The sequence below is a fragment of the Podarcis bocagei genome (genome assembly GCF_964188305.1).
Source record: "Podarcis bocagei genome assembly, chromosome: 1".
Lineage (NCBI taxonomy): Eukaryota > Metazoa > Chordata > Lepidosauria > Squamata > Lacertidae > Podarcis > Podarcis bocagei.
The window spans coordinates 141,201,968-141,215,666 of record NC_138125.1 but is presented as its reverse complement, the minus strand read 5'-3'; the positions used below and the strand labels follow the sequence as shown (position 1 = coordinate 141,215,666).

The 13,699-nt window shown below is 43.3% G+C and overlaps 1 protein-coding gene across 1 annotated transcript in view; it reads left to right on the top strand.

The window, feature by feature from the left end:
• The window catches only part of CPS1 (carbamoyl-phosphate synthase 1), a 149,621-nt gene that overhangs the window by 74,402 nt on the left and 61,520 nt on the right, over nucleotides 1-13,699 (top strand). The window contains exon 20 of the mRNA XM_081190213.1: nucleotides 1,770-1,888. Coding sequence (XP_081046339.1) covers nucleotides 1,770-1,888 — 119 coding nt within the window. The remainder of the gene's footprint in view (nucleotides 1-1,769; nucleotides 1,889-13,699) is intronic.

Genomic DNA, 13,699 nt, shown 5'->3' with positions numbered 1-13,699 from the left:
TGTCAAAAGTCCTTATTTAAACCTCCATTCCCCTCCTCAAGAAGTGTCATTTATTTTTGTTGGATTGAAAAGTATTGTGACTATTTGCATTTGAAAACCAAATGCAATGAAGAAATCCAGGCAAGGACCCCTTGAGTCTGTATCCAGAAAGGCCGAGCAGTGCTGCTTGAAGTAGCAGTTCAAGGGGGAGGCAAAGCACTCAAGGCTCATGCCAAAGAGATTGTGCAGGGCTGCCTGGCACATATTTTCAGCAAACCATATAACCACGAACAAACTGTTTCTTCGTCCATGAATTGCACCTGCCTTCTCAACTATGGAGACTAATGTTGGACAAAAGACGTTTGGTATAAATGATTTTCTTTACTTCAGAAGGAAACTGAAGCCTGCATTAAGTATAGAAGCCTTCATCTGAATAGACATACCAATGTCAGCTGCACGTATCAAGAGGAATGTTGTAAATATTCTACAATAGATAATAAGGTTCTACAGAGCCCTGTGCAAATATAGCAGCAGGGTTTTCAAACTTTCTGTTTGCAAGGAGACTCCTCTGCTCACGCCAAAGAGACTAGGAGAGACTAGGAGAATCCCTGCATGCTCTGCTACAGAATGGCAGAGGAACCAATCAGGGAACAGCTGAGGGAAGCTCTTGAGCATTCATAGGCAAACTCGGCCCTCCAGATGTTTTGGGACTACAACTCCCACCATCCCTAGGTAACAGGACCTGTGGTCAGGGATGATGGGAATTGTAGTCCCAAAACATCTAGAGGGCCGAGTTTGCCTATGCCTGCTCTTGAGCTTTGGGAACAAGAGAAATGTGTAATCTGCCCCCGTATGGCCTGAAGGCACAGGAGGCAACCTCCTTGTTCAGCAAGCCCAGGCCTAGAATCCTAGAACTGTAGAGTTGGAGGGGACCTTGAGGGTTACTTAGTCCAACCCCCTGCTATGCAGGAATCTTCTGCCCAGTGTGGGACTTGACTGGATGATCCTGAGATCAAGAGTCTCATGCTCTACCACCTGAGCTATCTGCCCTGTCAGTGTCTGAATGGGGAGACCGCCTGGGAACACCAGGACCACTGCTTTGGCTTCTGTGGTGGAAGAAAGGCAAAAGATAAATGTAAGAAGAAAAATTAAATAATCTCTGGCCAAGTATGGAGACGCTCACTTAGAGCTGACTCTGTTGAAGCTTAGAAAGAATCCCTTCACATTATTTTTTAATCCCCTCTGAGCCCCTGTAACTGGTAAAAGCAATGTCCACGCCTGGCTCTGCATACAGTCATGGGGATTTGTGTGTAGCTTCCCACTTTCAAAATAATTCGTAGGGGACTGTAAACAGTTTGTTCTGGTGTCCAAGACAGCCGCAATTTCAAAGAGGCACTCAAAAGTGGTATCCGAAGAAGTGTGCATGCACATGAAAGCTCATACCAATAACAAGCTTAGTTGGTCTCTAAGGTGCTACTAGAAGGATGTTTTTAAATTTTGTTTCAACTATGGCAGACCCACATGGCTACCTACCTGTAACTCAAAAGGACGTTAAGCATAAAAGTGCTTTTCAGTAAGTGAAAACAACAGCAAAATTCAGAGCATTGTTTTAGTTTGTGGCTTACAGAGCCCATCCAAACTGCTGTTGGAAGCCACACTCCTTTAGCCCCTTCTCAGATGGGCCCAAGGTGGAGAATATACCTAGCATATATTTTCAACTAATCATATACTCATGAACAAACCAGTTCTTTGTCCATGAACTGTGACTGATCAATACCTCTTTCCGGCAGGCCTTGAATGACAACAACCCTGTAGACTATATCCATAAACTTACAGCCATTGATAAATGGTTCATCTATAAAATGCATAATATTGTGAAAATGGAGAAGAGCTTGAAAAGTCTTAATAGGTAAGACTGCCAAATTCCTTTCTCTTAAAGCTCACTTAGCATATTATTCACATGCTTATCCCAACTCTTCAGTGCTTGCTTCACCATACGCATATGCAGATGCAACAAAGGTTCCCCTACTCATACTCATTTTTTAAAATGTTTGAACTAGCAAGATACGCACCAGTGCTGGGCATGTATACCAGAATAAGGTAATAGAGGCAGTCTGTAGCTTTGAAGATAGTCTGAGTTACATCCTGTCTCTTCCCAGCTTGCTGTTCCCTATCTTTCCATCCCCCTTGGCGCCAACTTCTTTCCTCCTCCTGCCTCACCTTCTGCTTCATTTCCTCCACTGCCTTGTCTGAACTCTGGCTTGCATTCATTTGTGTTCTCAGAAAGTACCTGCGCTGGCCATCAGGCCATCAGCCCTTAGGGTTGGCATCGTTGGGCACTGGTTGAGGTCTGCACCTCAGGACGGAGCCCAGTGTAGGTCCTCAGAATCTCCTGGACCTGCTACTCCTCTTCTTCTTTGCTATGTTGCAGCAGCATCCCCCACTTCTCTTGCCCTCACCATCCAGGCAGTCCCGTCCCCCCCCCCCCCCCGGAATCTGGAACTTACCGTGTTGGTTCTTTATATCCACATTCCTTCTGAACCTATTCCTTGTTTCCGTGTCAGCCTTTGCACCTTTATTTAGGGTGAACCGTGTTGGTTGCTAACAAGCAAATAGGTTTGAGATGCACTGTGAATGGGTAAAATGAATACTTTGAAGGTTTTGCAAAATGAAAAATGGGGGAAGTAAATATGTTTAATAAATAATACCATCACATATGCCAATCTAATAAATATTTATTGCTTGTAGCCATAGGCCATTGAAAATACAGTAAAATGCCTATTAGCACAGACATAAAACATGGATACTTTCCATTTAAAATGCAATCAAAATTAAAATAAACTTTATAACTTCCTGGGATTACTCTTAGATTTAGTTTGCTTAAATTATAAAAAGCCACTTTTACAAACCATTGAACATTTGGTTCAAGATTCTCACTTGGATTTTCTTCACTTCAGTTGCAAACTGTGCAACTTAATAGGATATGTATTTATATTTGTCACATAAAAAATAATACTGAATTGCCCCATCCGCCACATTGTGACACAAGGTAAGATAGCCTTTTCCTTCTAAGACAGCCATACAGTGGGCAGTGCAATAAATAATGTACTAAATTGTTAGTGCACCTCTGGAAAGGGTTGTATTATCTGTTTTTTATAGGGATAGGATGGCACCTGTCATTCGAAGAAGCAGAGGGCATCTGTTGAGATCTTACCATATTGGCCCGAATATAAGCCTCACCCGCAAATAAGCCGCATCTTTAGAATTCAAGGCTTCTTGGGGGGGGGGGGAGTGCAGCTTATATTCGGGCCAATACGGTAATTCTGTGAATGCTTTTCTTACTTGTGTATAGGTAACATTGGACAAATGCCTTGGAATTCAGTTGTCTTTTTTAATGGCAGCCTACCACTGAATATTATCAATCCCTTCCGTATCAGGAGATAAGCAGACTTTCCCAATCTTCTGATTAAAAATGGGTTGAAAGCCAAGCATGGCCACATACTCTGTAGGAAAAGAATACAGATTCATTTCGTCCTGGCAGATTTTCACCCATTCCCGCCAATCTCAGTTATTCATGCCAACACTTCTCTGGGACTCTCAAGTCGGCCATTTAATGGAGCCTGCACCAACACTGGGCCATGCTTTTGTTAACTTGCAATTAAGTAGAGGGCAAACCTTTCTCTGCTCTCAGCAAACCTGCTGGTGTACCTGGATATCAAGCAAGTAATTGCCTTGAGAACCCATTTTGGGGTTTTTCCAATGAAGTGACATTGCCGTCACCCTAGTCCTCAGGCTCATAGCACATTTGGGCGAATGCTTTCCTAAGAAATATTTTTAGAACAACCTGTGGCATTTGGCTGCCTTCAGAAAAGAAAAACTTTAGTTCTGGATACCATTTTGACAGCTTCACAAAGTGTTTCCCACTGAAGTGTGTCCTTAAAGGCACTATGCTATTCAGTAGGATGGCCATCCATTGTCCACTTGTGCTTTCTGTGTCCTTTCTTGATTTTTTTTAAAAAAACTTTTGAGTAATTATTGCTGGGATGCTCTTTATTGCAAAAAGATCTAAACAGTTATAATGAGATCCATAGCCAGAACCTTTCACTCCTGCAAGCCGGATGAAGGAAGAACTACAGGAGTGGCTGTTCAAGAATAACAATGAATTAAAGTGGTTGGATGTTCTTCTTTGGTTCAGGGAACGGGAGTTACAGTCAGAGGCAGAAATCTCCGCAAAAATGGAGACACACCCCATTTTTAAAAACCCTGCCTTTGATTAGCTGCCAGCATTAACCACATGGAGCTTCTGATTGAGATCACTGTCAGCAGATTGGTAGCTTTCTGAACCAAATGTTTATCATACAACTGTGGGAAAGAAAATTTAACTTTCTTTTAAAAAATGATAATTTTCTGGGAATGAAGAGCTCTCCTTAGGATGGAGAGAAATGAGCAGTGATGGCTGATGGATCCCCACTTGCTCCACTTCCTCCCCACCAGCCTCTTGAAATCTTAGTCCCAGCTAGGGATCTTAGAGAATTCCAACAAAAACGGAAAAGAAAGTGGAAATTTGTGTAGTTTGTGTTTGCCTGTGGTCAGGAATGGAAATCACAGAAGCAAATAGCCACGTAACTTACATAGCACACTTTCTATTAAAGGCAGAGAGGCAAATAAGGCTGCTGTGTCTCTTCAGTCTGTGCTGGGCTTTTCTCCCCATTGTCAAGCACCAAGGATGTGAGTTGGATAGCTCTTTGCAGAGTTTTCTGCTGCTGTGTGTACTGTGCCATGTACTCATTACTCAAGGTGATTTAGACATTTTATGAATAAATATTAGAACCTCAAGGTGCGATGCCCTTTCTGCTTCCTTCACATCTGTGTTTTGGTGTACTGTTTAAATACGTACCAGAATAGAACATTCTGCTCCTGGTGGAACCTTAGGCAGATCATGGGTGGAATCTGAAGCAGCCCTAAGGAGAGACCTCCATCAGTTCAATCATTTCTGCTTGCCTGATGGAAGGATCTCCCCTCTCCTTCCCCCACATGCTGTTCTGGGGGGTGCTCCCGCTGCCCCAGAGCCATTTTTGTGTGGGGGGACACATAGAGGAAGGAGAGGAAGGAAAGCTATTTTGTGCCAGTGGGGTTTGTTCTGCCTCCTAGAATCATAGAATCATAGAATCATAGAGTTGGAAGAGACCACAAGGGCCATCGAGTCCAACCCACTGCCAAGCAGGAAACACCATCAGAGCACTCCTGACATATGGTTGTCAAGCCTCTGCTTAAAGACCTCCAAAGTAGGAGACTCCACCACACTCCTTGGCAGCAAATTCCACTGTTGAACAGCTCTTACTGTCAGGAAGTTCTTCCTAATGTTTAGGTGGAATCTTCTTTCTTGTAGTTTGGATCCATTGCTCCATGTCCGCTTCTCTGGAGCAGCAGAAAACAACCTTTCTCCCTCCTCTATGTGACATCCTTTTATATATTTGAACATGGCTATCATATCACTCCTTAACCTCCTCTTCTCCAGGCTAAACATGCCCAGCTCCCTTAACCATTCCTCATAAGGCATTGTTTCCAGGCCTTTGACCATTTTGGTTGCCCTCTTCTGGACACGTTCCAGTTTGTCAGTGTCCTTCTTGAATTGTGGTGCCCAGAACTGGACACAGTACTCCAGGTGAGGTCTGACCAGAGCAGAATACAGTGGCACTATTACTTCCCTTGATCTAGATGCTATACTCCTATTGATGAGGCCCAGAATTGCATTGGCTTTTTTAGCTGCCGCGTCACACTGTTGGCTCATGTCAAGTTTGTGGTCAACCAAGACTCCTAGATCCTTTTCACATGTACTGCTCTCAAGCCAGGTGTCACCCATCTTGTATTTGTGCCTCTCATTTTTTTTGCCCAAGTGCAATACTTTACATTTCTCCCTGTTAAAATTCATCTTGTTTGTTTTGGCCCAGTTTTCTAATCTGTCAAGGTCGTTTTGAAGTGTGATCCTGTCCTCTGGGGTGTTAGCCACCCCTCCCAGTTTAGTGTCATCTGCAAATTTGATCAGGATGCCCTTGAGTCCATCATCCAAGTCGTTGATAAAGATGTTGAATAAGACCGGGCCCAAGACAGAACCCTGTGGCACCCCACTAGTCACTCTTCTCCAGGATGAAGAGGAACCATTGATGAGCACCCTTTGGGTTCGGTCAGTCAGCCAGTTACAAATCCACTGAGTGGTAGCATAGTCAAGACCGCATTTTACCAGCTTCTTTACAAGAATATCATGGGGCACCTTGTCAAATGGCTTACTGAAATCAAGGTAGGCTATATCCACTGAGTTCCCTTCATCTACCAGGCTTGTAATTCTGTCAAAAAACAAGATCAGGTTAGTCTGACATGACTTATTTTTCAGAAATCCATGCTGACTATTGGTGATCACAGCATTCCTTTCTAGGTGCTCACAGACTGTTTGCTTAATGATCTGCTCCAGAATCTTCCCTGGTATTGATGTCAGACTGACTGGGTGGTAATTATTTGGGTCCTCTCTTTTCCCCTTTTTGAAAATAGGGACAACATTTGCCCTCCTCCAGTCTGCCGGGACTTCGCCTGTTCTCCAGGAATTCTCAAAGATGACTGCCAGTGGTTCTGAGATCACATCTACCAGTTCTTTTAATACTCTTGGATGCAGTTCATCTGGCCCTGGAGACTTGAATACATCTAAACTAGCCAAGTATTCTTGTACTATCTCCTTAGTTATTCTGGGCTGTGTTTCCTTTGCTGAATCATTTGCTCCAAATTCTTCAGGTCGGGCATTGTTTTCTTTATCGGAGAAGACTGAGGCAAAGAAGGCATTGAGGAGTTCAGCCCTTTCTGTGTCCCCTGTTTGCGTTTCCCCATCTTCTCCTCTGAGTGACCCCACTGTTTCTTTGTTCTTCCTTTTGCTACGAACATACCCATAAAAGCCTTTTTTGTTGCTTTTAACCTCTCTAGCAAGCCTGAGTTCATTCTGTGCTTTAGCTTTTCTGACTTTGTGTCTACACGTGCTGGCTATTTGTTTGAATTCCTCTTTGGTGGTTTCCCCCCTTTTCCATTTTTTTGTACACATCCTTTTTTAATCTTAACTCAGTTAAAAGTTCTTTAGATAGCCATCCTGGCTTCTTTAGGCACCTTCCATGTTTCCGTCTCATTGGTATTGCCTGACGTTGTGCTTTTACTATCTCCCTCTTAACAAACTCCCAGCCATCATGAACTCCCTTTCCTTTTAGTATTACTGTCCATGGGATCTCACCCAGCACTTCCCTAAGTTTTATGAAGTCGGCTTTCTTAAAGTCAAGAAATTGAGTCCTAGTATGCTTGGCTGCTCCTTTCCGCTGTATAGTAAACTTCAGAAGAGCATGATCACTCGCGCCTAATGATCCTTCCACTTCTACCCCACTAACCAGGTCATCAACATTGGTTAGGACCAGATCTAAAATGGCTGTTCCTCTTGTTGCTTCTCCCACTTTCTGGACAATGAAGTTGTCTGCAAGGCCAGTGAGGAATCTGTTTGACCTTATGCTCTGCTTGTGCAATTATTTAGTTGAAAGTGTGTGTGTGTGTGTGTGTTTGAAAAGGTAGAGTGAAGATAAGTGTATGGGAAACAATCAAAGCAGGTATCTGGGCTGTATTTCTTTTCCCTTTAAATATTATATAATGTTCAATTGTTTGCTCTCACAAGTCAGTTGATTTAATTGCTTATATGCTGAGTCCTATAGAGACTTTAGTGACATTGATAGAATTGTTGCTTTTTCTGGAAATGGTCATGACGGGCTTTGACCCACTGGAGAGCAGAGGTCAGAAGCAGCACTAATTTGCATAAAGGTGCATTCATTTGTATGTGCAGAATGGGAGGCTTCTGACCTTCTTTTAGTGCAAAATTCCAGCAGTCAATCTCCCCACTTTTTATGCCATAATATGCCCATATATCCAGTATGACTCACTTCTCTCCTCTCTTCAGAAAGCTATGATCGTGGAGGCATTTCACTCTATTATGTGACTGTATAAAACAAAGTGCAACCGACGGCAGTAAATTGAGGACCAAGGCTGTTTATTGGTCTCCATCCTTTGCTGACGTGGGCATTCTCTTTGTATTTTATGAGGCCCAGAGAGCCTCCTTGATGAATTAGTGCCTAAAACAGTAGTCCGTTTTTCCTTCGTGATGCTTATAGCTCTCTGAGCTTCAGCCACAAGAGGGTGCCAGAAACTCACAATGCATGGAAGTGCTGTTCAGGGAAGTAGCTTGGCAGAAAGCTTCCAGTTATTGTTATGAAAAAGGCTTTCAGCAAATCTTTGTTCTGTTGCTCCTTTGACAATCGGTAAATTTTTAATTATGTAGTTCTTATTTCACCCAGAAAGTCAGCTGCAGTTTTAGTGCCTATGGAAGGAGGGGAGAAAGTTTGCAGTAGGTTATTTACTGTTTCACACATAATCATAGAATTTTAGTGTTGGACGGGTCCCCTAAGGGTTATCTAGTCAACCCCTTGCAATGCTCAGCTAAAGCATCCATGACAGATGACCACCCATGCTCTGCTTGAAAGCCTCCAATGAAGGAGAGCTCACCACCTTCCAAGGGAGTCCGTTCCACTGCCAAACAGCTCTTAATGTCTCTGAAGTTTAATGTCTGATGTTTCTGATGTTTAGTCGGAATCTTTTTTCTTGCAACTTGAATCCATTGCTTCAGGTCCTACCCTCTGGAGCCGGAAAAAAAGGAAGCTTGCTCCATCTTTCATGTGACAGCCTTTTAGATATTTGAAGATGGCTGTTAAACATGCCCAGCTCCCTCAACTGTTCTTCATAAGGCTTGGTTTCCAGACCCTTGTTCATCTTGGTCACATGTTCCAGCTTGTCAATACCCTTCTTAAACTGTGGTGCCCAGAAGTGGACACAGTATTCGAGGTCTAACCAAGGCAGAATAGAATGGTACTATTACTTCCCTTGATCTGGAGTAACTGGAGATTCAGGTCTTGCTAGTAGAGGACGGGGCCAGAAATCCGTTCAATTCACATTTTTAATGTGAACCTACATGGTTCACGTTTCCCAAGTGAACTGAAACATTGCTGTCCTTCAAAATGTGGACATCTCTGAATTTTGTGATAATAATAATAATAATAATTTATTATTTATACCCCGCCCATCTGGCTGGGCCTCCCCAGCCACTCTGGGCGGCCTCCATAAAAACCAAAAATACAATAAAATATCACACGTTAAAAACTTCCCTGAACAGGGCTGCCTTAAGATGTCTCCTGAATGTCAGGTAGTTGTTTATCGCTTTGACATCTGCTGGAAGGGCGTTCCACAGGGCTGGCGCCACTACCGAGAAGGCCCTCTGCCTGGTTCCCTGTAGCTTTGCTTCTCGCAATGAGGGAACCGCCAGAAGGCCCTCGGCGCTGGACCTCAGCGTCCGGGCAGAATGATGGGGGTGGAGATGCTCCTTCAGGTATACTGGACCGAGGCCGTTTAGGGCTTTAAAGGTCAGCACCAACACTTTGAATTGTGCTCGGAAACGTACTGGGAGCCAATGCAGGTCTTTCAAGACCGGTGTTATATGGTCTCGGCGGCCGCTCCCAGTCACCAGTCTAGCTGCCGCATTCTGGATTAGTTGTAGTTTCCGAGTCACCTTCAAAGGTAGCCCCACGTAGAGTGCATTGCAGTAGTCCAAGCGGGAGATAACCAGAGCATGCACCACTCTGGCGAGACAGTCCGCAGGCAGATAGGGTCTCAGCCTACGTACCAGATGGAGCTGGTAAACAGTTGCCCTGGACACAGATTTGACCTGTGACATAGTCTTCCAACCAAAAGAACGCTTACAAAAAGAGAACGAGCCTGCGTTAGGCAAAAGTGCACAGAATAATGCTTGTATTGGTGATAATGAGGTACAGAGTGCATTTTATTTGGGGAAATAGTTAGCACAAAATGCACATATTTCTTTAAATGCACTCAAGTTGTCCATGAATGTTCACAGAATCATAGAATTCATGGAATCATAGAAATGTAGAGTTGGAAGGGTCTCCTGAGGGTCATCTTGTGGAACCCCCTGCAATGAAGGAATCTCAACATACTCTTTTAAAAGTGCACAAACTAACATGGAAATGGAGAGGGCTAAATTTAAGGTCGAGGAAAGAGAGAGAGAAGCCAAGGTGCACACATTCACCTTCCGTAGTTTCCAGAGAACTGAGTCAGTGTGTGTCCTCTGCGTGTTCAGCACAGAATGCGAGGGATATTTATTGATTAATATCCCTGTCCTAAAGATATTTTTTTAAAAAAACAACAACATGCACTGATATCAGAGGGAATGTTAGGGAGGCAAGGGAATGAAAGTCAGGACAGAAACAGGCCCCATCTTGGTACTTCACACTAGTTTATATACTAATAGAAAATGATAATGTATTGCGACTTCAACTAAGGGTAGAGTCCTATATACCACATCAGGCAGCACTTCTAAATGACAGCCAGAGGAAAGTTAATGTCATGATAGAAATGGGATTTGGCACTTTTATGCTCCCCCTGAAGCCTGCAGTTTCCAGTCACCGTTCCACTCCCCCTGCCCCCTGTGTAGATTTTGTTCTACCTTCACTGTAAAACTGTTTCCAGCTTGAAAGTAACCCGCTGTGACACAAGCTTCACTTTAGATCCCTCAGCAATGTTTAGATATGACCAAGCGCTCACTGGCAACTTCCCAGCTGCTTGCCATGTTTCTCCGCTAGCTGCAAGCCGGCTCTTCTATTACAATTATTATTAATTGTTTGCATTATAAAAGTGCCTAGAGGCCCAGCCATGAATTGTTCCGATGGAACATATAATCCTTTTGAAAAGCAGATGCTTTATTTGGCTTGATCCGTTAGACAGATAAATAGACTAGAGAGTGATTAAACCCTGTGAAATGAATTACATTTAGAAGAAGAAAATGCTGTGATTATTACCAATCCATAGTTCCTGCTATATCCATGATATACCCATATTTTCTCAGTTAACCGTCTGCAGCTCTTCACACATTAGGATGGTCAGCTGGTGTCCCCTGGGCCAGATCCAGCCTTCTTCCAAGGCTAAGTTTTTCAATGCAATTGTATCTTCCACCGTTAGGCCCTACCAAAGTTTACTAAAGGTCTGGTAGAAAGTTTACTCTCCATTTCAAGCTGTTGGAAGGTTACACTATCTAGCTCAGTGTTTCCCAAACTTGGGTCTCCGGCTGTTGTTGCACTACAACTCCCACCATCCCTAGATACCAGGACCAATGGTCAGGGGTGATGGGAATTGTAGTCCAAAAACAGCTGGAGACCCAAGTTTGAGAAACCCTGATCCAGTGTATATTTAGGGATGGAAAGATCAGTCTATTTCTGGTCCAGATCAAATTCACACTTGTTCAGTCAGAAGTCATTTCTGCATTGATTTGTGACTTTATAAATTTTTGTATCAATGTTTTTATACACATTTTATCTCAATGCACACATTTCTGATTGTATTTTATCCCAAAATGCACTATTTTTTATTCATTTTGATATTTTTAAAATCTGAGATGTGTATTTCCCAATGCAGAGAAGTGCAAAATCCAAAGGATAACCATATTCTGTGTTTTAGGTGTGAATTAGGTCAGTTCACCTAGAAATGTGCCCCCAAAGAAATTATCTTCAAATCCTTGTGCATATTCCCAATTCTCCATCGGCGTCTGGGTTTAATAATGGATATATTGCTGAGTAATTGTCGTCCCCCCCCCTGGGCTCCAGAGCCATAACCATTTCGCAGCCCCTATGGCCTGCTGGGTAATTCCATTTCCTTTTCTTCTGGCTTGGCAATAGTGGAAGCCAGGGCAGTACCCTGCAGAGGGGCAAATTTCACATGGAGCCCACCAACTGCTGATTGGTAATTTACTGGATTCAAATAATACAAAGGGGGCAAGGGAAAGAAAGATTTCTTGCTTCACCGATACAGATAGCTTCTGTGATTGGACTATTCACTTCATCTCTGCTTTTTCTACTTCTCCTTAACTGTCCTGTAAATCATCCTGATTGCTCAATGGCAGGGGGTTAGTTGCTGCCATTGGTTTATGGAGGGGAGACTTAATGTACTTGTAATTCTTGTTAAAAGGCTTTGTACGGCTTCTGTACAAGCTGCTTGTAGCTGATGTTTCCACAGCCCTTTGTGAATCTGAACTCTTAGACCCTCCCTATAACTCACTTTATAAAGAAGGAAATTGTCCTTTTCTGAAGGACATGTCAAGGATGGCCCTTCTCCTCTTTATGTTTGCATTAGCTATGGAATCTTTTGCTCAAAGATTAGAAGTAATGGAAGACTAAAAGGTATACCTGCAGGAGCCTGTGAACATAAGAGAGTTATGCTGGTGCCATTATTCTTCCAGCCTCAAAATCATTAAACTCTCATACAGTTATCATGGAAACGATAGGAAAGTGTAGCCGTGTCTCAGGGTGTGAAATAAATTATAGTAATCGGAGAATTTTCTGTTATGGTGACAACAGCAAAAAAGAGGTAGGGTTTATAAAAAAATATATTTTTATGCATGGGGAAACTGTAATGAAGTGTAGGAAAAAAAATGATTGTAAGGCGGCAAACAATAGTGAAGTACCTCCTGTGACTTGTCTTGCCCCAACCAAATGGAAAACACATACACACGTTATTAAATTAATAGGGGAACTGTTCAGATTATGGTTACGTATGTTTTAGAATCTATGGTGCACTCTTACAGGAAGAAAAGCCCAGTAAAAACCTTTTCTTTATGAGTCCATTTGAAGTAGCTGGGAGGGGGAATGCTATGAATAGGAGGAACTCAGTGGTACGGATAGAGTTCAGCTATCCAGCAGCTCCTAGAACACACTCATGTTAATACCACTTTAATGTCAGACTCTACGGTCGGCTGGTTGACTAATCAATAGATTTGAATCCTCTCTCTCCCCCCTCCCGGCTACTTCAAACAAACCTGTAAAGGAAATGTTTTGTAGAGGGCTTTCCTTCTTCTGAGGAAAGCATCCTTGGTTCCAAAGGTGCAAAAACAGCTGATCCTGCAAATGTGTTTCAGATATATATTTGCTCTGTGTCCAGGGACTTGAGCGGGAGGTGGCAGAGGTGACGCAAAATCCATCTCCAGGTAAACAACTGAGACCAGCCATTTAAAACGGCGGCTTTCCTGAGAGATTTTGCACAGGCCGTGCTGTGCAGGTGAGGGGCAGAGGACTGCAAGGGCAAGGCCATTGCTTTTAATTCACGCTTCCTTCATCTCTCCACTTTGCCGAACATTTATTGAAAAATAATTGTCGGTTGTATTTTTAAAAATAGGTATTTTGCTGTGTTAGTCTAGAGATATGAAAGGTACAAAACAAGGATGTTTCTGTGTTCATTCTATATTTTTGCATTTAGCAAACTCATGTTATATGTTATATATTAGGGTTGCACTAATGTTCGGAGGAAAAAACCCAAGAACTGCTCTAAGCTCTGGTGGATTTTCTCTGTCACTCTCCCATGTACTACGGGAGTGCAGGGAACCCTTCATTTCAAGCAGGGCAGTCCTAACCCTGAGGTGGAGGCAGACCCCCCTCCCTGCAGTCTTGTGTGCCCCACCAGCCTTTGGTAAGGGGGGAGTTCCAGCAGCAGTGAGGAGAGCAGCACCCTGGTACGTCTGTTGCCCAAATGACAGGCCGCATTCCGGCCAGCACTAGTCAGCAACAACCTCAGAAATGGGCTGGGTTATTCTTAT